Consider the following 25260-nt stretch of genomic DNA (forward strand, 5'->3'; position numbering starts at 1 on the left):
CCTCCCCACCCCCACCCGACCCGCCTCTTCAGAGGCATCCAATCAGCGAAGGCGCCTGTCTGCGCGAGGGCTGCCGGGAAGTGTGGTCTCCCAGGCAGCCTGTCACTCGACCCTGTGTTAATTTTTTTGCGTACTTCATCTACTCCATGACAAAGCTGCCATTCAGCCTCTGAGGACCCGGATGTGAACACACTGTAAAACGTATAACCCCGCTTCTACAGAAGGAATGCTACGATTACTTTCCTGGAGACTAGGTTAATTTTGTGCGCGCGCGCGGTGCGGGGGGTGCGGGGGTGGGGGGTGGGGATTGTTCACAAACAACTTTGTAAAGCCTGTGAGATGGTATTAAACTGACTTTTCACACAAGGAACTTGAGTTTTACGGAAACAGGGTAAATTTTTGTAAGCAAATCTCGGTACTATCATTCCATTCTCTAAAACAAGGTCTCAAATTGGACGGGTAGGGGCGCACCCCTTAATTGTACTACAGATAATGAAGCAGAAAGATCGTCAGGAGTTTGAAACCAATTTGGACTTCATTTTTCGCTCTCCTGTTGTCCTAGGGCAAGACATTAAGATCTGTTTTACAAACACAGAGAGCTAATAATTGTGAACTGGAAATTGAACTAGCTTGTTCTTAGTGGTCGTGACAGCAATATGGAACAAACTCCAGAATAATAGTGGTATTTCCTTTTGAGAGTCTCTCACAAGCCAACAAAACAAAAGCAAACCATGAGTTTATGAGATGGCTCATCAGGTAAGGGTGCTTACTGCCAAGCCTGAGGACCTGAGTTCCATCCCTGCAACCCACATGATACAAACCAACGCGTGAACACACTTTGCTGTGGGATGCATGAATGCTTTTATGAATGTATGTGTTTGAGCAAACACACAAAAAATAAGTAAATGTAAAACCAACAACCCAAAATCAAACCAATTCACTACCCCATCCACTAAAAAATAAACTCCAAGCTGGGCGGTGACCCATGCCTGTGTAGCTCTGGCTCTCCTGAAACTTACTTTGTAGACCAGGCTGGTCTTGAACTCAAGAGACCCAACTGCCTCTGCCTCTTGACTGCTGAGATTAAAGGTGTGTGCCACTACGAATCTGAAATAATGTGAGGTTTTTGGTTTTTCTGTTGTCTGTTTAGACAGGGTTTCTCTGTGTAACAGATCTGACTGTCCTCTAGATCTACTCATTGTGTATATCAGGCTGGCCTCAAACTCATAGAAATCCATCTGCCTCTGTCTCCCAAGTGCAGGGATTAAAGGCGTGCGCCCACCACCTTGTGATAATGTGAGTTTTTAACCACAACATCTACATAGTCTCAGAAAGACATTGGACTACTACAAGCTGTCCTCTGACCTACACATACACTGATTTGACTTCAGCTCCACACGAATGTTTAAAAAAATAAAAGTTGCCAGGAAATTTGATTGCTTGTAACCTTAGTTACCAGGGAGGCAGAGATAGGAGGGTTATGAAGAGTTTGAGGATGGTCTGAGTTATTGTAAAACTGGGCCTCCCAGCCCAGTGAAATGATTTTTATGAGTCTATTAGAAAACAAAAACAAAACAACTCTCCCATTATCTAGCACTAAAACTAATCCTCTAGAAAATAAAGTGAAAGACGCTTTACTTTGAGACAGGGTCTTATGTATCCCAGGTTAGCTAAGGACAACCTTGAACTCCTGATACTCCTCCCTTCTCTGCCTGCTGGAGTGCTGGAATTTATACTGGTGTAACCAGGACTCTGGAGATAGTTCAGTGGTTAAGGGCATTTGCTTTTAGTTCCTACACCCACATGGTGATTAACAACCCCGTTAACTCTTCTGGCCCCTTTGGACACAAGGCACAATAAATATACATGCACATGCAGGCACTAACATAGAGATACATCTTTAGGACTGGGTATGATGGCACACACCTTTAATTCTAGCACAACAGGCAGATCTGAGTCTGAATCCAGCCTGGTCTACAAGAAAAGTTCCAGGTCAGCCAAGGTTACATAGTAAGACCCTGTCTCAAAAAGAAAAGAGCCAGGTGGTGGTGGCGCACACATTTAATCCCAGCACTCGGGAGGCAGAGGCAGGCAGATCTCTGTGAGTTCCAGGCCAGCCTGGTCTACAGAGCGAATTCCAGGACAGCCTCCAAAACAATACAGAGAAACCCTGTCTTGAAAAACTAAAAAAACAAAACAAAACAAAAAAATCATGCATATTAAGAGGCCTCTTGAGTGTTGGAATTAAAGGCATGTGTTATTATGCAGGCTTTAAAAACAAAACAAAATAACTTACATTGGAAGCAAATTTGGTGAAGTATTCATAATGATGGTGGAGAGGTTGAGATGGGATATGAAAGAGGACAAGCAGCAGTGTGTAAAGCTTTAGCTTTGGAGAGGAGACAAGTAATGCTGGAGAGGTGATCTATAAAGCACAGAAATAAAAGCACTCACAAAAGGGGCTGCAGGACTTTGTTTCCCCACATCCTTGGGGGTGGTCAAAAGAAGACTTCTGAATCTTTAACTAGTGAACCTACATATGAAAATGTGCTGTGCCTTAGCAGTTACCAAAAGTCATAAGCGAAAAGAGAAGCTCTTCTCATGGCAGGTAGTGGTGGTGCATGCCTTATGATCCTAGCATTCAGGAGACAAGAGGCAGGTGGATCTCTGTTGAGTTTAAGCCAGCCTGGTCTACAGAGGACAGCCAGGGCCACATGGAGAAACCCTATTTTGAAAATCTAAAAGAGAGAGGGAGAGAGAAAAAGGTTCTTCTCACTGATTAGATTAGGAACATCAATCTAAAGGCCTGACAGCATTCATATTAGTTATATTTACTTTCTTACTCAGATAGCAGTGTTCCCCAGCTCAATGCAGCACTAACTGACTATTTCAGCATCAACTCAGATGTGCAGAACATGGAGGCATTTTCTATTTCTTACCATTAGCTCTGTTCTTTATCCATTGTGGAAAGAAAAACATTAACAGAATTCAGTCACCATTGAAAAAAAGTTTATTTAAAAAAGTTCTAGCAGCAAGAACAGTAACAAAAACAAAAGGAGAGATGGACAAACAAAACAAGAAGGAGGTTGTGTTCTGTGGGGTGTCTCCACTCTTAATCAAGTTCTTTATATCGAGCAAACATAACTCTTCGAACAGCATCTCGGTAAGTTTCATTGGACTGTCTCTTGCTGGTTCTTCCTGGGGCACCACCAGGTCCCCTCATCCGGCCTTCAGTCTGAAGAACACAGAGTGAAGTGAGATCTTTGCATAAGGAGTATCACAATGCCATGATTTCAATAAAGGCGTCAATATCAGACACATAAGTTTTAACAGGAATGAGATGAGCCAGTCTTTGAAGGCTTGCAATTTCAGAGACCCAACCTTACCCAAATGGGCAATATTTCCTATGACTATCTTTTCCAGGGGCTCTTCCTGAAATATGAGGAGCTATGTCCTTCCAAGGAACTAAGACTGACTTCATGATCTCCACATCTTAGCTCTCAAAGACCTCTGCTGACAAACCCTCTCATAGACAGGGGTCTCTAATCTTCGACTACCGGCTCCCTGGCTCTTTTTAGCCCCTTGTGTTCCTGAAAGACCCCAGGCCTTTTTTTTTTTTAAATCAGTACTCAGGCTTCAGGAGTGCTCCACTCCTAAGCCACAGCCACTAGTCCTCCTGGTTCTTTACTCAAATCATCCTTTATTCTCAAGCTTCCTGGCTCCCAAACCGTCCTCAATGCTTATTCTTTATATAAGAGTATGGTAAACTCCATTCTAACAGCTCTGTCTTCTCATTGTCAGGGAAATCATCAAGCACCCAGCACAACAAGTTATAACACAGGATCGAGGGGAGGGGATGGTGAGTTGGTTCAGTGTAGAAAGGCATTGGCTACTAAACCTGACAACCTGAGCTCGATCTCAACATGGTGGAAGGAGAACTCATTTCTAGAAATTGTCCTCTGACCTCTATTTTGTGCATGTGCTGTGAGGTCAGATAGTAAAAGTTAAGTATATTCTATGTTCATATAACTCCCAGGAAGACAGAATTCATCTCACCTCCTCTGAAGAACCTAATCCAGGATGGCTATATCCCAGGCCTGTCCCTTTCCTCCAGCCAGCAGCTTGCTGGGCATAGCCTCCTTTGCTATTAGTGTCAGTGTCTTCTTTATCAACAGGGTTACGATCACTAGAAGAGAAACAGATATACTTCTACCAGCACTTTCCAGGTGACCTGCTGACCTCTTGGTTGAGATCTGTTTCCTATATAGTATATTAAGCAAAACTTCATATCCACATGTTTGTCTTAGAGGACAGTAAAGAGATCAATCATAGATGTGGCAACAGTGGATATGTACTACAGAAATATAATAGAGGACACACAGTCATCACCAAAAGTGAAAGGAACTTAAACCAAGATGACACACCTGAACTGGATCTGGACAGAGGAGGGGCTTCTGAGCTAGAAAGTGTGTAGGAGGCAAGTAAGATGACTTGTCTAGAGGAGTAGTAGGAACTGATGTAAGTTTGAGGTCTGATTGTAAAAAAGAAACAAAAAGTGCCTTGAATACTACATCACATTTGATACTTTAGGCAAAGACACCTTGTAGGTCAAGCCTCTCATTAGACAACACATGTATTCAAAAATAGGTAATACTGTTTTATCGTTTCCTTTCTTTGGTATCCTGGGAATCAAACCAAGGGTCTCAAATATGTTAGGCAAGCCCTCTATACTCTCACCTCACAAAAAGGACAGCAGATTTCTTTCTTTCTTTCTTTTTTTTTTTTTTGGTTTTTCGAGACAGGGTTTCTCTGTGGCTTTGGAGGCTGTCCTGGAACTCGCTCTGTAGACCAGGCTGGCCTCGAACTCACAGAGATCCGCCTGCCTCTGCCTCCCAAGTGCTGGGATTAAAGGTGTGCGCCACCAACGCCCGGCTTAGCAGATTTCTTTATTATTATTTTTTAGTTATTAGGAGTGGGAAGATTGTCTGAGTGGCTAAGAGCACTGGCTACTATTTCAAAGGACCTTGACTGGATTCCCAATACCCAAGCAGTAGCTCCCATCTGTCTGTAACTCCAGTTTGAGTTGATCTGTTATCTTCTTGTGGTCTGAGTTGGCACTGTATGTACTTGGTACACAGACATACATGCATAAAATAAAAAAAAAAATGTTTGCTTGATTTTTGTGATGCTAGAGATTGAACCTAGGGACTCAGACATGCTCTGCTGTTGCTCCATCCCCAACAACACAAGTCAGGATTCTGTACACAACACAGTTTTGGTAATAGAAAACGGATTAAGAATAGGAGAGGGCACTTGCTGCTCTTATAGAAGATCAGGCTCAGTTCCTAGCACCCATAACAGGTGGCTTACAACTGCTTTTAAATGCTTTTTTCAGGGAATTCAACACCCTCTTCTGGCCTCCACGGGCAATTGCATACATGTGGTGCACATACATACAACTTACATACACACAAACACATAAATGAATACATAGTCTTAATTTTTTTAGACTTACATGTGTATGAATGTTTTGACTGCACATATATGTACCATATGTGTGCCTAGTGCCCTCACAGGTCAGGAGGCACCAGATTTCCTGAATTGGGGTTATTTATAGTTGTAAGTTAATCTGTGGATGCTTGGAACTGAATCTGAGTACTCTATAAAACCAATAAGTACTTATAACCATTTTTCCAACCTTCAAATATATAAATTATTTTAAAAAATCTTTTAATAAACTCCCATTCCATTAAAAAAATTAGAAGGAATGAAGACCAGGAGTAAAGAGTCCAGTTGGGCATGATTGTACACACCTTTAAATCCCAGAACTATAGGTCCAGGCAGGAAGATCTCTATGAGTTTGTTGCAAGCAGAGTCTACACACTGAGTTCCAGTAAAGCCCCCCCCCACCAAGATCCAGTTTACAGGTGTCAGAATGAGGGGATAAGACTTAATTAGGAATTTAATCTCTAGCTGACATAGCTAAAGTATAAAGAAAAAACACTGAGGCCGGTGGTGGTAGCATACAACCTTAATCCCAGGATTTGAGAAGCAGAGGAAGGCAGATCTAGGACAGCCAGGGCTACACAGAGAAACCCTGTCTTGAAAAACACAAACCAGCCGGGTGTTGGTGGCGCACGCCTTTAATCCCAGCACTCGGGAGGCAAAGGCAGGCTGATCTCTGTAAGTTCGAGACCAGCCTGGACTACCAAGGGAGTTCCAGGACAGCCTCCAAAGCCACAGAGAAACCCTGTCTCGAAAAACCAAAAAAAAAAATGAATGAATAAATAAATAAATAAATAAATAAAATAAAATAAAATAAAGAAAAACACAAACCAACCAAACAAAATTGAAGGTGAATTAGCCTCTAATCTGTTGGGCAGCCTTATTTCCTGCCACTCAGCAACATACTCTGCTTAGCTATGCCACATGTCAAATGAATCATGAGCTCCTAAAATAAATCCTATTATATGTAGGTTTCTCCAATTGAAACATCCCTTGTTCCCTTCCTTACTGACTTTCCTATGAGACACATCATGACTTAAGTCTTCTCTACTCTTTGTACATAGAACCAATGACAATATATGGTTTGTTCACTTAAATAGTCCTTGCACTTAGTACAGTGGCAATACATCATGGATTATCAGTAGATTTGATGCAATTATGGGGTTTATAACTGCTTGACTGGAAACAAACAGAGGAAGTTAAAAGGTCATACATCTCTAGCAGCAGCCAAACAATTACTTCTGTATGCACTGTGAGAATGGAGATTCCAAGAGAAATAGTCTAAGAATGTGACACTAGCTAGGTGGTGGTACATGCTTTAATCCCAGCATTCGGGAGGCAGAGGCAGGCAGATCTCTGTGAGTTCAAGACCAGTCTGGTCTACAAGAGCTAGTTCTAGGTCAGCTTCCAAAGCCATAGAGAAATCCTGACTCGAAACCCACTCCCCCCAAAATGTGACATTATCAGGCTTGTAATAGAGAGGTACAGTATTACTGATACAGAGTTTTGAAGACAGCCATTTTAACCCTGCCTTTCAATAGCAAAAGTACTTCAGCCAGCCAGCCTTCCATGGGAACATACATATTTTCAGTATAAAGACAAGAGGATCAAATAGACATGGTGGATCTTTTGTCTATGGAGTACAGACAAAACTGGCTTTTCTGAGAGAGAAAGTAGGAAAGCATTTGCAGAAGATAGTTCTATCATTAGGTCTTGAGGCTGTGGCTGAGTATCTGTCGTACCTGTCAGTATCCCTGGAGTATTTAATCCGTTTCCTTTCTGGAGAATCAAAAGATTGGAGCTTCTCCCTTCGATCGTTTCCTCTTTCTTTAAACCTTCCCTGTGGGGAACAGAAGAGCAGACCTGAAGTTTCCACCTAAGAGAACGGTTGGGAGGGGGAAGCTCTGACATACTCTGGATATTACTTTAGCGGGTAGGGTTAGGGTTAGGATATAGGATCTTGATATGTTCACAGGCTGAGATCATGCATGCCATCCTATTACTTAAGCCTCCCAAGTGCTACCTGTGTATGAGCTTTATTATTATTTCTTCTTTTTCTTGTGTGTGTGTGGGGATGAGGGTTCGAGACAGGGTTTCTCTGTGGCTTTGGAGGCTGTCCTGGAACTAGCTCTTGTAGACCAGGTTGGTCTCAAACTCATAGAGATCTGCCTGTCTCTACCTCCCAAGTGCTGGAATTTAAGACAGGTGCCACACCCACCCTATTATTATTATTTTTTTCCTGAGACAGGATCTCACCTTGTAGCTTAGGTTGGTCTTGATCTCACTGAATTTCTCCTGCCTCAACCTCAAAGCACTGGAACTACAGGTGAGAGCCAACATTCCAGTTTTTTTTCTTTTTTTTTAATAAAATTAAAAAATTTGAAAGCTGGGTATAATAAATACCTTTAATCCCAGCACTCAGGAAGGAGACGTGGGCAGACTTTTGTGAGTTTAAGGTCTACCCTGGTCTACAAAGCGAGTTCTAGGATAGTCAAAGCTATAATAGTGAGACCCTGCTTTGGAAAGAAAGAAAAATTGAGACAGGGTCTCACTATAGCACTGGCTAGCCTGGAATGTCACATAGACTTGAAATCACAGAAATCTAGCTTGCTTACTGCTCAGATTAAAGGCACAAGTCACCTTGCCAGGCAATTTACTGATTTTTGGTTTTCCAAACACAGGGTTTCTATGATAGCGTTGGCTTTCCTAGAACTAGCTCTACAGACCAGGTTAGCCAGAAACTCAGAGAACCACCTGCCTTTGCCTCCTGAGTTCTGGGATCAAAAGTGTGTGCCCCAACTGCTCAGCCCAATAATTTAATTTTAATTATATATATACTATGTATGGGTCTGTGTATGTAATGCATACAAGTATATGTGCCTGTAGAGACCAGAGGTTTTAGATCTTCCTGGGGTTGGAGTTACAGGTGCCTCACATAGGTGCTGGAAAATGAACCTAGGTCCTCTGTTATAGCAGTAAACTCTCTTACCCATCTCAGTAGCCCCTATAAATCTTTTTTTTTTTTTTTTTTTTTGAGGAGGGGGTTTGAAACAGGGTTTCTATATGTAGCCCTGGCTGTCCTGGAAATCGCTCTGTAGACGAGGCTGGCCTTGAACTCACAGAGATCTGCCTGTCTCTGCCTCCTGAGTTGTGGGATTAAAGGTGTGAGGCACCTAAGGGGTGGATACTGAGAACATTGGACTGGATACTGAGGACAGTGGGTTTGACATAATACACAGTGGGCTGGACACTGTGTACATTGGAGTGGACACTTGCCCGGCCGATAAATGTATTCTTAATCATCATATAACATTGCCTGAGGCAGCTGGGTGGTGGTGATACATTACCCTCCCCCTTTTTTTTTTGAGACAGGGTTTCTCTGTGAAACAGTCCTGGCTGTCCTAGAACTAGTTCTTGTAGACCAGGCTGTCCTGAAACTCACAGAGATCCTCCTGCCTCTGCTTCCAGAGTGCTGGTAATAAAGGCATGCGCCACCACCACCTGGTGAGGCACACACCTTTAAATCTAGCACTCAGGAGGCAGAGGCAGGCAGATTTACAGAGGAGTTTCAGGACAGCCAGGGCTAAACAGAGAAGCCCTGTCTCCAACACACAGATCTGCCTGAGGCTCACCATGGGCACTGTAACTGGAGGAATGAGTCTGCCTAACTGTGCAGTTTAGGGGGCGAGTCCATTTGGTTTTCACACTAAGCTTCTTCCTCCAATCTACCCTTTAAAATAGTAAAAGGTATTATTTTAGTAGCCTTATCTTTCTTCCCCAAAACAGGGTTTCTCTGCATAGCCCCGGCTGTCTAGAACTTCCTCTGTAGACCAGGATGTTCTCTACCTCCCAAGTGCTGGGATTAAAAGAGTGTGCCGCCATCTCCTGGCAATCCTTCAACTTTTTAAGTGGTTTAAAAACTAAGTAGTTAGCCAAAGTTTACCTCGCGTTCTCTCCTCTCCAGATAGGCTAGCTCTTGCTCAGACTGTTTTATCTTCCGGTGAATTTCCAGGTTTTGCTGAGAAGAGAGGAAATTTTATGAGTAAAGGTCTAGGAAAAACAACAAAACAGTTCTAGAAATGCTTCTAGGGCTTTCCCAAATGGTGCTTAGAACTATAGCTATTTTGTTTTGACTGACTCTTAATATACCCTCCAATGAACAACCCCTAACTGAACCAGTTATCTCATAGATTATTTGGTAAAGCACAATAGAGAATTTCATCCAATTTTTCTTCAAAATGAAGATAAAAATTTGGTTTATTGGGCTGGAGAGATGGCTCAGAGGTTAAGAGCACTGGCTGCTCTTCCAGACAACCTGAGTTCAATTCCCAGCAACCACATGGTGGCTCACAACCATCCATAAGGGGATCTGGTGCCCTCTTCTGGCCTGTAGGCAGAACACTGTGTACATAATAAATCTTAAAACAATCTGCTTTATCTTTTTTTTAAAATGTGTATGTATGAATCCTCTGAGACTGGAGTAACAGATGTTTGTGATCCTCCATGTGGGTGCTGGTAATCAAATCTGGAACTTCTGCATGAGCAGCTAGTACTCTTAGCCACTGTGGTGGTTTGAATAAGAATGGTCTCCATAGACTCATGTATTTAAATGTGTGGTCATTAGGGCACAGGAATTAGGAGGTGTGGCCTTGGAGTAGGAGCAGCCTTATTAGAGGAAGCGTGTCACAGGGAGTTGTGCTTTGGGGTTTCAAATGCTCAAGACAAGTCCAGTGTCGTAGCTGGGACAAGCAATACATTTAGCACCAGAAGTAGGGCTTCTCAGATTTTGGCTAAGAAAGAGTTTGAAAGAGATTAGTCTCAGAACATGAGCCCACCTAGAGGCTTTCATTCTTTATAATGTGTCATGCTGATGTCCATTCAACAACTAGCAAGTTCCAGGACAGGATCCAAAGTTACACAGAGAAACCTTGTCTTGAAAAACCAAAACCAAAATCAAAATCAAACAAAAAACCAAAAATAACAACAAAAAATGGAAGCATGAGCCAGAAAAATGGTTCGGTGGGTAAAGGTGCTCGTGATGCAAGCCAGGGTTATCTGATTCACAGAACTCATGTAAAAATGGAAGGAGAGAGTTGACCACATAGTCCTCTGACTTCCACATAAATGCCCTGGAACACTGTGACCACACACTTATCATGCACACAACCTGGAATGATGAAAACAAAGGAGGTTTACGTGTCTTCATTTCCAGCAATGGTGAGGTCACGGCCTCTTCCTGAAATACCTTGTGCAGGTCTGACAGCTGTTGGTGTTTGATAAGAACTTCTTTATTGGGAAACTGCCTTCTGCAGAGCAAACAAGCCAGTTTATTCCAGTCAGTGAGTTTGTCTTCTTCATTCTCTTTCTTGGTCATCTCCTCCCGCTGCTGAGGCTGTGGTGTGCGAAGCTGCACAGGAGGGGTCTGTTCCTCTTCCTCTTCTTCCTCATAGTCACTGTCTCCCCCATATTCACCCAGGAGACCAATTAATGGGTTCACCACCTTAGGCTGAAAAGAAAAGGCCAGGGCTTACAAAAAGTTTAACTTACATTTGGGAATATTCTGATAAGACTATCTCCTTTCACTGTTCTAACTGACTGGGTTTGGAACACATCCGCTATTGATGCATTTGTCTCCCAAATGTAAATGGCACAGCTGAGTTTGACTTTGTAAAGGCCAGGAAAACTTGGAATAGAAAAGAATTGACTCCTTAAGGAAACAGGAGGAGCAGTGAGATGGCTCATAGGTAAATGTGCTTGCTATGTAAGCCTGACTGAGTTTAATGTCTGAAACCCACATAAGGTAGGAGAGAACTGAGTCCATAAAGTTGTCTTTTTTAACTTTGCTTGCATGTGCACACACATACACACAAACACAAATTAAAAAAGAAAAAGGAGCCAATACCCAGTGTGATGAGAAACCCACAGTGTCTGATTAATACCCCTAGTAGCAGGTAGCAAATTTTCCTACTAATTACACTCAAGAGAAATTCTTACTTGGGATACACAGAGAATCAAGGAACCAAAATCAGACAGAGGTAGGCAGGAGCCTTTGTGGTTCTTTTCCCTCCCATACCAGCCCACAAGATCAGAATTAGCCTTACTGGAGGGGGACTCTCTTCCTTCTTCACAGTGGGAGGCAGGGGCTTCTTAAAAACATCTTCTGGGGGGGACTTCCCCTCACTTGTACTTTCTTGAAACTGACCAACGACAAAGGTAATTTTTATATAATAATCACTAATAAAAATTGTGTTAATGAGTTAGTTTTGTTAAAATCATCCTGGTTTTCAAAATCTTTAAGCATGTTCAACATTATAGCGATTTTGAAATGCAGATCTTTGAAAGTATAACATTTGGGCCTGGAGTAGATAAGCAGCAGACCACTTTTATAGCATTTCAAGGACCCGAGTAAAACCCTCAGCACCAACAAACACCCAACAAAACATTAGTGTTATTGTGTGTGTACACAATTTAGGCACTAGATGAGGTACTGATACATAGCGTTGCTTTATTGAGCCTTTACTTACAACCCTTGTAGATTCTAGAGGGCATTACTATCCTCAAAAGGATTAAGAATATGTTAGAGGGGGGCTGGAGAGATGGCTGAGCGGTTAAGAGCACTGGTTGCTCTTTCAAAGGACCTGGGCTCAATTCCCAGCACATGGCAGCTCACAACTGTCTATAACCCCTGTTCCAGGGGATCCAACACACACACACACAGACATATATGCAAGCAAAACATCAATGTACATTAAAATACAAATAAATAATTTTTTAAAAAAGAGTATGTTAGAAGTAGAGAAAGAACCTGAACAGAAAGGCAGCATGGATTCTCAAGTATAAGTTCTTAGGTGCACAAAAGCGACTAAGTCTTTCTTTTCTTTTTCTGTTTTTAGACAAACAAACTGAAATACCAGGAAGTGGAAAAGTAGTTACAAATTGACCCTCAACCAAATTCATTCATTTTCACTAATACATGTGGTGGCACATGACTTTAATCTTAGTACTCAGGAAACAAAGGCAGATTATTCTGAGTTTGAGGCCAGACTGGTCTGCAGAGCAAGTTTTAGGACAGCTGGGGCTGTTATACAGAGAAACCCTGCCTCCAAACACCTCCACCCTCAAAGATGATGGGATTTGAGTTGAGTCATTAAAAGTTATATTTGTGTGTGCCCCTACATGCACACAATGACTTGAATATGAAGGTTGGAGGACAACTTGCTGGAAAAGTTTCTCTCCTTACACCATGTGGGTCCTGGGGACCAAATTCATGTTATTAGGCTTAGCAGCAAGCAATTTTACTCACTAAGCAATCTTGCCAATCCTTGTTATATGTTTTTGTTTTTATTTTTTGAAACAGTTTCTCTTGTATAGCCCTGCCTGCCTGTCTCCTTTTTTTTTTTTTTTTTTTTAAATTTTTGAAATTAGGTCCTTGTTGTCATGGAACTTTTGGCAATCCTGTCCCAGCAACCTGAGTAGTGGGATCATAGGGATATGCCATCACACCTAACTTGTGTTATATTTTTCTCATTTGTAAAATGAAGATAGCTACTATATGGGGGGGGGGGGGAAGGTAAGGGAACCACTACATCCAAAGTTTTATTTAATTATTGTGTTCATTCATTCATTCATGGTCTCTACACAACCATGGCTATTCTGGAACTCACTATGTAGGCTAGGCTGACCTTGACCTCAGAGATCTACCTGCCTCTGGAGTTCTGGGATAAAAGGTATGTACCACCATGCCAGGCCTAAATTGTTTTTGTAAAGATTTGTATTTATGTGTTTACAATGTTTTGCCTATGTATGTATGTCTGTATGTATGTGTGAGAGTGTTTGTGTGTGTGAGAGATTGAGCACACACACCATGTGCATGCCCAGTGTCCTCAGAGGCCACAAGAGAGGTGTTGGGTCCCTAGAAATGGAGCTACAGCTGGTTATAAGCTGACTTATGTATGCTAAGAACAGAACCCAGGTCCTGCAATTGCTCTTAACCACAGAGCCATTTCTCCAGACACAAGAGCCGTGTTTTTCGGCTTGTGGGTCATGATTCCTTTGAGGACTAACAACCATTTCACAGGGGTCACCTAAGACCATCAGAAAACACAGATATTTACTATTGAACCTGTGTCCTCTGGAAGAGCAGTTAGAGCTCCCCAACCCCTACAGCCATGAAACTCACTCTGTAGACCAGGTTGGACTCAGTCTCAGAGATCCACCTGCCTCTGCCTCCTGAGTCCTGGGATTAAAGGTGTGCTACACCACTGCCTTTCAAGAATTTTTAAATTTTATACCTTAAACCTAGATCCCCTGTGTTCATAATGCCTCTGTTTACAAGTAATGATGTGATAAAAGGGAGCAGACTAACAAGTTGCCTGACCTTTGTTACTCCTCTGTCTTTTTTCTCTTTGGTATCTCTTTTAGATGTTTCTTTCTTGCTACTTGACTTTCCTTGACTGGTAGATTTCTTTTCCTTGTTCTCTTCTTCCTCTGGTGACTCAGGGTCCTGGGGCACATAGACTTCTTGCTGTGATACAGTATGAAAAATGTAAGTCTATAGAATGCTTGCTTTTCCAGAATTTCAGGTTTAAGGAACACAGTTCCCTTCAAGGCAACAGAATGGCACTTCTGTAAGGTGAAGAATCCATAAAAATCTAAGAACCAATTTCAGGGTTAGTATACATTATACTAACTGAGAAGAGGCATATACAGTATAATGTATACTATTATACTGTTCCCAGAGCAGCACTGTTCTTACCTGTAATGCCACAAGGCACTGATTTTCTACATAGGCACAGTTTAGATTCCATAAACTTTTCCACTTTCAAGTAACGAGCATCCAGAGAATACAGAGAATAAAATACTTAGAGTAACATATGATGGGTAATTTTCTCAAAAGGATTACTGACACAGTAAATAAAGCAAAAAAACAAAAAAACAAACTAACCTGGGTATTGGGGTCATAGTAAGTTCCTGCCAAGGGGTCATAGTAGTAGCCAGTAGCAGAATCATATATGTAGCAGTCAGAGGATGCTACATGGAATAAAATCATAGCCAGCATTAGTTCCTGTCTAATAAAATTACCACTGAGGGCTTACTAAGAATAAAGCATTAATTAGGGAGTTAGGGTAGCTAATTCACACAAGGTATATTTTCCTTGGGCGAGTGCCCCCAGTTAACAGTCTTTTTGCTACATTTGTGACTACACAAGTTTTAAGTAATAACTACCCAGTCAAGATCAAAAAAAAGAAAAAAGAAGTTACTTACACTGTTGCCCTTGTCGATTTGTATCTGAGGACCAATCTGAATTTCTGTTTCCTCCTCTCCTATCTCGGAAATATTTTTTACCCTAGCAGAGAAAGTGAAGCTAGAATTATGGAACTGTACAACCACCATTGACCTTAACAGCTATCCTTTTAGTCATCTGAAGGTTTTAAAAGGACATCTTCCATATGTTAAATCCTACCTGATAGTAATGCATGTGGTCAGAATGGTCCCCAGAATCATTTCTGCAACATAAAACATGACATATCAAAAGCCTGAGGAAAAGGTACCCGAGGAATGCTTAATCCTACAAATTCACTGGCAAACTATCATCCTCAATGTGTAGAAGAAGGAACCAACCCAGATAATGAGCAGGTTGGGTGATGCACATACTTGAGTGGATCAACAGTGCAGTTCAGGCAAGGAGATTTGCTGGAGCAAAACAACTGAGAAGAGGCGTCAGAGAAAAGCTACCCCATCTCTGTAAACTTCTCTCTCTGATGTGTCATCTCCTAGTCAATACTTTTTGGTCAAGATTAGTAAAGAAGTAAAGAGTAACTGAATTAGACATTCCAGGATGACTGTGGTTAGGACAAAGGGAAGACTGTACATTTATTTAGGATTCTAAAGAATGAGATAAGCGGAGAGACCTCCCCCCCATATTTAAACATATAGCCAGGTGTGTTGGCTCATGGCTGTAATCTTTGTACTCTGAAGACTGAGGCAGGGGGATTGCTGTGACTCTGAGACTACCCTGGGCCAGTAAGGGCTATTACAAGAGATTTTGCCAAAAACAAAAACCCCCCAAAAAATCAAAAAACCTATATCTGGATAGTGATGGTGGCACACACCTTTAATATCAGCACTTGGGAGGTGCAGGCAGGCAGCCTGGTCTACAAAGTTGAATTCCAGGATATCCAGGGCTACACAGAGAAACCCTGTCTCAACAGCCTCCCTTCAACCAAACCAAACAAAAACAAACAACAACAGCAACAAAAAACCCTCATAAACTTCAAACTCTACCAACATTTCTGGCCCCTAAAGATAGCAGACAGTCAAATTCCTAGTGTACTCGGAAATAATATTTATTTATTTATTTATTCATTCATTAATTCCTTAAGAGACAAGGTCTCAGCATAGAGACTTAGCTGGTCTGGAACTTGATCTCATAGAGATCCATCTGTTCTGCCTCCTTAGTGCTGGAATTAAAGGCCTATAACACCATGTTCAGGTGGAAATACTATTTAAAATGAAAGCAATTTTATAGTCTGAATGAAGCACACTACAGAAAAAAGGAAACTCGATGTGGTGGTGGCACACACCTTTCATCCCAGCACTCACTCACAGGTGGATCTCTGTGAGTCTGAGGCCAGCCTGGTCTACAGAGTGAGTTCTAGGATAAGCTCCAAAGCTACACAGTAAAACCCTGTCTTGAAAAACAAAATAAAACAACAACAACAAAAAAAAAACAAATAAGAAAAAAAGAATGTGTAAGCATGTAATAGAAACAGCTCATGCTGGGAACCTATTTGCCTCTCACCCATGAAGAGCAGTTCCTTCCCTAAAACTGAAGTGAGACCTTACCTTCGTTTTCCAGTAGCCAGGTTTACAGCTACCATCTTCCCATCAATACTAAATGGTGGGTCAAGGTTCTGCAAAATCTTCACTACTCGAAGAGCTTCCTAAGGAACCAAAGACAAACTTGAACCCAAAGAGAGAAAAGGCTACATCTTTAGAAAAAGAACTGAACATGGATTTTCCTTCTAAGAAGATAAAATTTCTAGGCACAACACTTTGGTAATAATTTTTTAAAGTAATTTTTTATGTGGCCTGGCGTATACCTTTAATGCCAGCACCTGAGAGGCAGAGGCAGGCAGATCTCTTTGAGTTTGAGGATAGCCTACAGAGGGAGTACCAGGACAGTCAGAGCTACACAGTGAGACCCAGTCTTGAAAAAAAAATCTCACCCCCCAACAAAACAAAACAAACAAGAACAAGCAACACACACACACACACACACACACACACACACACACACACACACACACACACACACACACACACACAATTTTACGTGTATGGGTGTTTTGCCTGCATGTGTATCTGTGCACATGTACACATCTGGTGCCTTCGGATGCTCGAAGGAGTCAGATTCTTTAGTAATGAAGCTATAGATGGTTGTGAGCCAACATGTGGGTCCTGGGAGTCAAACCCAGTTCATCTGGAAAAGTAGCAAATGCTCTTAATCATATTGGGTTATCTCCAGCCTCTTCTGGTAATAAGTTTTACAGTAAGAACAAGCTGGTAAAAATAACTAGTATGTATGTGAGTGTGTGTGTGTGTGTGTGTGTGAGAGAGAGAGAGAGAGAGAGAGAGAGAGAGAGAGAGAGAGAGAGAGAGAGAGAGAGAGAGAGAGAGAGAGAGAACTGATATTGAATCTAAAGTCTCAGGCATGCTAGGTAAGCACTGAGCTACATTCCACTTCTTTATTAATTTTTAACATAGAGCAAGGTTGCTCAGACTAGCCTTGAACTCACACTGTAACCCAGGAAGGCCTTGAACTTGCCATCTTCCTGCCTCACTCTTTCAGGTAGCTGGCATTATAGGCTGTACCACCATGTCCAACTAAAAATACATCTTAAAAAAAGTTATTTTTATTTTATGCTTAAGAGTGTTTTTGCCTAAATGTATGCACCATATGCATGCCTAGTGCCCTTGAAGGTCAGAAGAGGGCATCAGATACCACAGAACTAGATTTAAGGGTAATTGTGCGCTACTGTGTGGGTGCTAAGAACTGAACCAGGCTACAAGAACAGCAAGTGCTCTTAACTACTGAGCCATTTCTCTGGTTCCCAGGTAAGCCAATTATAATGACGGATTACAATCAGAATAAATATTGGTTTCTGGCATACATTTCAGAAACTGAAATCCCCTTCTCTTAGGCTGAAATCATCATCAGATGAGATCCCATTTACAAAGTCCCTGATGACTTTTTAGCATAATAAAGAAATAAAAATTTCTACTATTATCTTTGTGTCTTCATAGAAAAAGAGCCTTTCAACTAAAAATTCAAACCAAAAGTCTTTACTGAAAACAGGCATGGTGGCAAATGCCTTTAATCTCTATGCTCACAAGGCAGAGGCAGGTTGTATCTCTGTGAATTTCAAGGCCAACCTGGCCTCCAAGTGAGTTCCAGGACAGCTAGGTAGAGCTATGTAGACAGACCCTGTCTCAAAAACAAACAAAATTATCTATTATATACTTCATGGAAAAAGAGGAAATGTCCTACTATTATCACTATAAAACCATTTTGGACTAGAAAAAAATTACACAGAGACACCTTATCTTGAAAAACAATTTAAAAAAAAAAAAAGAAAATACACTAAAATGTTGGAAGGTTTCAATGCTTAGATTTGTCTGGGAAATCCATACACGGTAATAGCTTATCTAAATGAGCATTAGTCCCAAAGGAGAGAATTCACTGATCCCGCCCACCTCTGATCCCGCCCACCTCCATCTCTTTATAAGTTCAGACAGGGGGCTTACTTTGTAGGACAGGGTAGCTTTGAACTTGTCATTTACCTGATTCAGCCTCTGGGGTACTAGGTCTACAGGCCTGCACCCCCACACCTTGCTTTCCCAAACATTACTGAGAGTTCTTTAGTCATTAGCCTTCATTTTAAAACAGGAAAAACTCACAGCATGAGAGTCAAGGTCTATAAAGCCGTAAGTGTGACCCATGGGGCCAGTTCTATTCTTGATGATACGGACGTTGGCAGTAGTAAGATGGACGTAGGGCTCCAGCACTTCAACTATCACCTCAGGAGGAGTGGAGCGATAGATACGTTTTAGCATGATTGCTAAATGAAGCAAGCACAAACAGAGATATTAATGTAAGAGACAGATGAAAATTTGAAGTTCCAAGAACTTAATGGTCATGTTTTAAATAAAGCAGTCTGATATGTAGAAGACATAGATTCCTCTGACTAGTAAAGACAGTTAAAATTGTACAGTTTCACTAGAGCATAGCTAGGTAGAAGCCACAGTATAAACCACCCACCTATGCCTCCAATGTGTCACACCACCAGAGAGATCACTCACTTTTGCTCTCTCCATCCTGGCGTGTCTCTCCAGACCATGACTCCTTTTCTCTGTCTCTTCGGAAAGCAAGCCCTTCTCTTCGAGAGTGAGGAAAGTATCTTTCTGTGTCTCTCTTTTGATGTCCTGATCTTGGTTCTTGTCCTTCTTCCCGCTTTCTGAATTCATGTTCCTTATCAGCTGGCCGTGGTTGGTTGGCTTGTTTTTCTGAGGACACTGGTATGGATGTTTTCTGAGGTTGAGGATAGGATACCAGTTCTTGCTTGACTTCTGTCAGTAGGAATTTAAACAGAAGACACCTATGACTTTATGAAACCAATCAATGCTTTTAATATCATCTCAAAAATACCTACCAAAAAAGTCGTCTGATGGTTCTTGAGAAAAGGTCATTTTTAAGGGGCTGGAGAGATGGCTCAGTGATTGAGGCCATTTTTAAAAAAGTAAATAGGATCTAGAGAGATTGCTGGGCAGTTAAAGGCAATTACTGCTCTGGCAGAGAACCTGCTTCAGTCCCCAACATCATACATCAGCTCACACTCATCACCTATAATCACAGTTCCAGGGAATCCTATACCTTTTTCTGATCTTGTGGGTAGCAAACACTCAAGTGGTGCACATACATATGCGTAGGCAAATATACACATAAATTATGTGGCTCCTAGACCACTAACATTTGCCCGTAACTCCAACTCCAGGGAATCCATTCTCCTCTGGCCTTTGTAGCCTATACATAGACACCTATACACAGGTGGCTCATATTCACACAGACACATAAAAATAAAATTTAAAACAAAACACCTAATTGGGGCTGGAGAAACGACTCAGCAGAAGAGCAGTCTTACATAAAATAAAGTTAAAAATAATCTTAAAAATAATAACAAAACTAATCACTAATAAATGCTTACATAGATACAACAAATTAATCCTAATACATGCTGGACCTGATTATAATGGCCAACAATAAAAATATACCTAGGATAGTCAGGCAGTGGTGGCTCATGCCTTTAGTCCTAGCATTCAGGAGGCAAAGCCAGGTGGATCTTTGAGTTCAAGTCAGTACTACATAGTGAGACCCTGTCTCAAAACAAAAAACAACAACAAAATCATTATTATTTTTGAGACAGGTTCTCACTGTATAAACCTGGTTGACATTGAACTCTATGTAGACAAAAGATTAACCCAACTCTGCCTCCTGAGTACAGGGATTAAATTGTATGCACCACCATATGTCTGCTTCCCTCCAATTTTTTCCCCCCACCCAAGACAGGGTTTCTCTATGTAACATAACAGCCCTGGCTGTCCTAGAACTTACTTTGCAGACTAGGTTGGCTCCGAACTCACAGAGATCCATCTGCCTCCTCTCTCCAAATTTTTAAATCAGTGTGTATGTATGTGACTTGTGTGTGAGCATCAGGGTGCACATGCTGAGGTCAGAGACAACTCTCAAGAGTCTGTTCTATCCTTCTACTATACTTCTGTTGTACTGCTTCATACTTTAGACTAGCTCGTCAGTCAGCTTCTGGGTGATTCTCCTGTCATTGCTCTCTTCTCACCACAGAAGCTGTGCCAGTATTACAGGCAGATACCTGTTACCATTTCTGTTTTTTTTTTTACATCGGTTCCGGCACTGAACTCATTGTCAGGCTTGCATATCAAGCATTTTTCACTGAGCCACGAGCTGTATTTTTTTTTTTTTTAATATCTTCACAGATTTGTTTTTAGGGCATCAATTCTTTTTTACTCTTCTCTCCTCTTCTCAGCCTCCTTTTCCTCTTTCAATGCTTACACTCCCCTACCCCCCTAGACATCTTTAGTTTTGGTTAAAGTTCCCTTCAATTGTTTTTTTTGACAAAGGTTTTGCTATGTAGCACATACTGGCCTCAAACCCTTGATTGTCCTGCCTTAGTGTCTCAAGTACTAGTATTATAGGTTGGGATATCAATTAGAAAATATTTTCATTTTTATTTAAGTTTATGTATCTGTCTGAGTGTATGCCACCTATATTTAAGTGATCTTGGATCTGCAGTTACAGATGATTGTGAGTTGCCTGACATGGGTGCTTGCTGTGGAATATTCCCTCACACTATGTGAATATATGTGACTGGCTAATAGCTGAGCAGAAAATGGTTAGGTAGGAGAGCCAGACTAGGAGAATGCTGGCAGGTAGAGGGCAGAGTCAAAGAAGTTGCCAGTGAGAGGGAGCAGGAGATGAACATGCCTGCTAATAAACCCGCCCAGTGGCAAAGTGTAAATAAGAAATATGGGAAATATAAGAGTTAGTTAGTAATGAGCCTGAGCTATTGGCTGAGCATTTGTAATTAACATAAGCCTGTATTGGTTATTTGGGACTGGCAGCTGGGATTGGAAAAGAAACATGTGCCTACAGGTGCTGTAGTCTAAACTCAGGTCCCTGAAAGGACCATATATTTCCTTTTATGTTGTTATTGGTTTTTCTTTCTTTTAAATTTTTGTTTTGTTTTGTCTTGCTTTTGTAGATAGGGTTTCTCGGTGTAGCCCTGGATATCCTGGAACTTGCTCTGTAGTCCAGGCTCGCCTCAAACTCACTCACAGAGACTGGTGTGCCTCTATCTCTGGAGTGTTGGAATTAAAGATGTTCACAACTGCTGCCCAGCTAGGACTATATTTATTTTTAAAACACTGAGCTGTCTTTCTAGAGCCTGGGATTTCTGTTTTTTAAAATAAAACAAAAATAATTCATTTACTGTATAAGACAAAAGCCATCACTTTTCCTACTCACCTTCTTTTGGTCCTTTGCAGAATGAACATGAAGACTGATGTCCACCTGTGCTGGCCTTACACTGAAATGAAAAAAAAAACAAAACAAAAAAAACAAACCAGACTTCAATGTGACCAAAACCATTTTTAGAAACCTTAATGAATATCCAACACAGTAATACCTGACAAAAATGAAAGAAACAAGGAAAATAACCCCATTTATTGATAATGACAGACAGAATACCTGAGAAGTGACTTTGAGAAGTGAGTTTTGTTGTTATTGTTGTTGTTTTGAGACAGGGTTTCTCTGTGTAACAGCTCTGGCTGACCTAGAACTTGCTCTGTAGACCAGGCTGGCCTCAAACTCACAGAGATCCACCTGCCTCTGCTTCCCAGATGCACCACCACTGCCTGGCTGAGAAGTGACTTCTAAGAAAGCATTTAACAAGTACCACAATACCTTTGACCTGAATAGGGACCTTAAAAAAAATACACTAATGAAAGTGCCTGTTATATGGCTTAAAGGATACTACTGCCCAAAGCCATTGCCATTTATAGACTGTACCCAAACTTTAGTCTTGATTATACAGTTCCTCATTCTCATTTGTTCTGATTTTTAAGAATTCAACTACCTGCCACGCAGTGGTGGCTGATGCCTTTCATCCTAGAACTCAGGAGGCAGAGGCAGAGGCAATATATCTCTGTCTACAGAGTGAATTCAAGGACAGCCATGAATACACAGAGAAACCCTATCTCAAAACTGAAAACAAAACAAAAAAAGAATTCAACTACCAGTTCCTTTCCCAGAAATGGACAGTGAGGAATAAGGAAATAGAAAGACAGATGGAGTACTTCTAGCACTGATGTAAAAGACTTTAAGGGAAAGGGAGTCATCACTATTTTAAGACAAGGGAAGAAACACTTTTTAATATGAATATAGTTCCTATGTGGACTGGGTATGGGAGGAATCAAGCTTATCACTCAACTTCCAAAGCTCTGAATTTTCTTTAAAAGCAGAGAGCTGGTTGGCAGCAAACAAAAGAACAGGAACTATGAAAAAGATAATATTCAAATAGGACTTCGTTAAGTAAGAGTTTGCCACATATAAGTAAGAATAGCAACAGCAGCAATGGTTAATGCCTACTGTATATGTCAATCCTAATGACCCTACCAACCTCACAATATAGGCACTAATAGTTCCTGGTTTGTAGAGGTAGAATGTGAATTCCACAGAGGATAAATTATTTTAGTGGCATCACCACAGCCAGTTATTTCCACAAGAATATACACATCGTATACACATCCCTTTCTACTGTAGCGGTGGTGAATTCCTATCAGGTGATGGCCCTCTGTCAGCCATCACCATGTATCATACTAATAAAATGTGAGTAGATACAACTCATGCCAGGTCAGACAGAAGCTTTCTTTAAGATCGACAGCTGCCGGGTATGGTGACACATGCCTGTAATCCTAGCATTCAGGAGACTGCAGCCGTAGGACTGAAAATAGCTCCCCCCCCTTACATAATGTATTCAGATTATGGCTTTACCTCTCTCTACTCCTCCCATCCAGATCCACCCCTGATTTCAGTTTCTCATTAGAAAACCAATAGGCTTTTAAGGGATAATAAAATATAAGATAAAACAAAAACTAATATATCAGAATAGGACAAAACAACTGACACGTTGAGAACAGTCTCACACTGGGGACTATCATTTAGCCTAGGTCCAAGAATGAGACAAATGACTGAAGAATGTGCTTGCTATTTTAAGTTTCTGAAATTAGTCTGTTTATGACAGCATAGTTGGAACGCAAAAAGCTCCAGCTGGTAAACAGTGGGGTCAGGATCTTAACTTGGTAGGTAGGCATAGCTAAATGCTACAAAACTTACCTATTTTAAATGTACAGTTCAATGATTTCTAGTAAATCTGTAGTGTAACCACTGCCTTAATCTTACTTAAAGTAATTTTTATCATTCCCAAAGAAACCTAGTGAAGTTATTTTCCATTGTTAACACCAGGCCCATAATAATATGATCATTTCATTGATGTAACATTTCTAAGGTTCATCTAAGTATTAGTGTTCCATTTCCTTTTATCTGTGTTGACACTGGTGGCACACACCTTTAATCCCAGCACACAGCAGAGGCAAGTGGATCTCTGTGAATTGTCTACAGAGCAAGTTCCAGGTCAGCCACAGCTACACAAAGAAACCCTGTCTTAGAAAACCAAAATCCCAAATAAAAAAACCAACCACCCACCCACCATGGTACTAACATTATGGATAAACATGAAAATTAAGACTAAAATTAGAGAATCTAAAATAAATTTATAGATATATGGATTTCTGATAAGAGTGTCAAGATGATTAAACTGGTGAAACTGTTTCTTCAAATGGTACTGGTAAGAACTGAAAATCCCATATGCCAAACAACAGTTTGCGCACAAACAAAATAAATTAACAGAGACTAAAGATGTAACTTTATGGTAGGGTCCTGGGTTTGATCCCTAGCACCATAAAAGAAATAACAATCAAAACACTTCAATAGATCAAATACCTAAATATGCCAGGTGTGGTAGTACACACCTATAATCCCAGTACTTGGGAAGCAGAAACAGAGACAGACAATCCCTATGAGCCAGAGCTGCATAGTAGGACCCTGTCTTAAAGCCAACAAACCAACCCACCTACTACTCACCAACCCTTGAAATATGATAAAAAAAAAAAAAAACGTTTAGACTAACACACAGGGTTAGGCCTTCATAAATCTTATTGAGCAATTTGTGTTTAGCAACAAAACCCCAAATAAATCAACTAAAAAGGGCAAAAGACTCACTGAATATTTCTCCTAAGAAACTATATAAATGGTTACATAAGTTATCTAATATTTAGTACTTAGGGAAACACAAATCAAAACTAAGATAAGTCATTGGGTAAAGGCATTTGCTGACAAAGCTGAGGATCTGAGTTTTATCCACAGGAACCCTAAGAAAAGGCAAGAATCACCTCCTCTGAATTGTCTTCTAACCCCCACACTTTCAATATGGCATATTTGTGTGTCCTCCCTCCCTCCCTCCCTACACCCCCCCCTCTCAGAAATTAAAAGTGATAAAATATAAGGGTTGGTGAGATGGTGTAATGGGTAAAGACTCCTGTGGCCACACTTGACAACCTAAGTTCAATCCCCTGGAGCCATAGTAAGAAAGAACTGACTCCCAAAATTTGTCTTGTGCCATGATGCTATGGCAGGTAGGTGCCCAAATACATCTAAGTGTAATAAAAAAATTGTTTTGTTGAGACGGGTTCTCTGTATTTTCTTTGGAGGTTGTTCAGGACCTTGCTCTGTAAACCAGGCTGGCCTCGAATTCACAGATATTCACCTGCCTCTGCTTCCCGAGTGCTGGGATTAAAAGCATGTGCCATGAACACCCGGCTAATAAAAATTTTTTAAATGATAAAATGCTACTATATGCCAACTAGGATGGTCATCATCAAGAAATGGTAAATATTGCTGTGCAGTCGTGGTACATGCTTTTTTAATAATAGCACTCAGGAGGCAGTGGCAGGCAGATCTCTGAGTTTGAGGCAAGCCTGGCCTATAAAGCAAATTCCAGGAAAGCCAGGGAAACTCCATATCGAAAAATCCAAACAACAAATAAA

The 25260-nt window shown here is 41.1% G+C and overlaps 1 protein-coding gene across 6 annotated transcripts in view; it reads right to left on the minus strand.

The window, feature by feature from the left end:
- Positions 1-2992: 2992 nt before the first annotated feature.
- Rbm6 (RNA binding motif protein 6) overlaps positions 2993-25260 on the minus strand; it is a 98123-nt gene continuing 75855 nt past the window's right edge. For 5 of the 6 annotated variants that reach the window (XM_040739440.1, XM_040739441.1, XM_040739443.1 and 2 more), the window contains 14 exons: positions 21623-21683; positions 18868-19134; positions 18466-18626; positions 16351-16448; positions 14969-15011; positions 14770-14851; positions 14450-14535; positions 13883-14029; positions 11607-11702; positions 10751-11011; positions 9449-9523; positions 7248-7345; positions 4057-4186; positions 2993-3235 (listed from right to left, as the gene is read on the minus strand). In XM_040739440.1, the coding sequence (XP_040595374.1) occupies positions 3113-3235; positions 4057-4186; positions 7248-7345; positions 9449-9523; positions 10751-11011; positions 11607-11702; positions 13883-14029; positions 14450-14535; positions 14770-14851; positions 14969-15011; positions 16351-16448; positions 18466-18626; positions 18868-19134; positions 21623-21683 (1728 nt within the window). In that variant the 3' untranslated portion in view covers positions 2993-3112. The remainder of the gene's footprint in view (positions 3236-4056; positions 4187-7247; positions 7346-9448; positions 9524-10750; positions 11012-11606; positions 11703-13882; positions 14030-14449; positions 14536-14769; positions 14852-14968; positions 15012-16350; positions 16449-18465; positions 18627-18867; positions 19135-21622; positions 21684-25260) is intronic. The other variant, XM_040739442.1, reaches the window with a different exon arrangement.

This window comes from Mesocricetus auratus, unplaced genomic scaffold, assembly GCF_017639785.1.
Source record: "Mesocricetus auratus isolate SY011 unplaced genomic scaffold, BCM_Maur_2.0 Super-Scaffold_100691, whole genome shotgun sequence".
NCBI classification, from domain to species: Eukaryota; Metazoa; Chordata; class Mammalia; order Rodentia; family Cricetidae; genus Mesocricetus; species Mesocricetus auratus.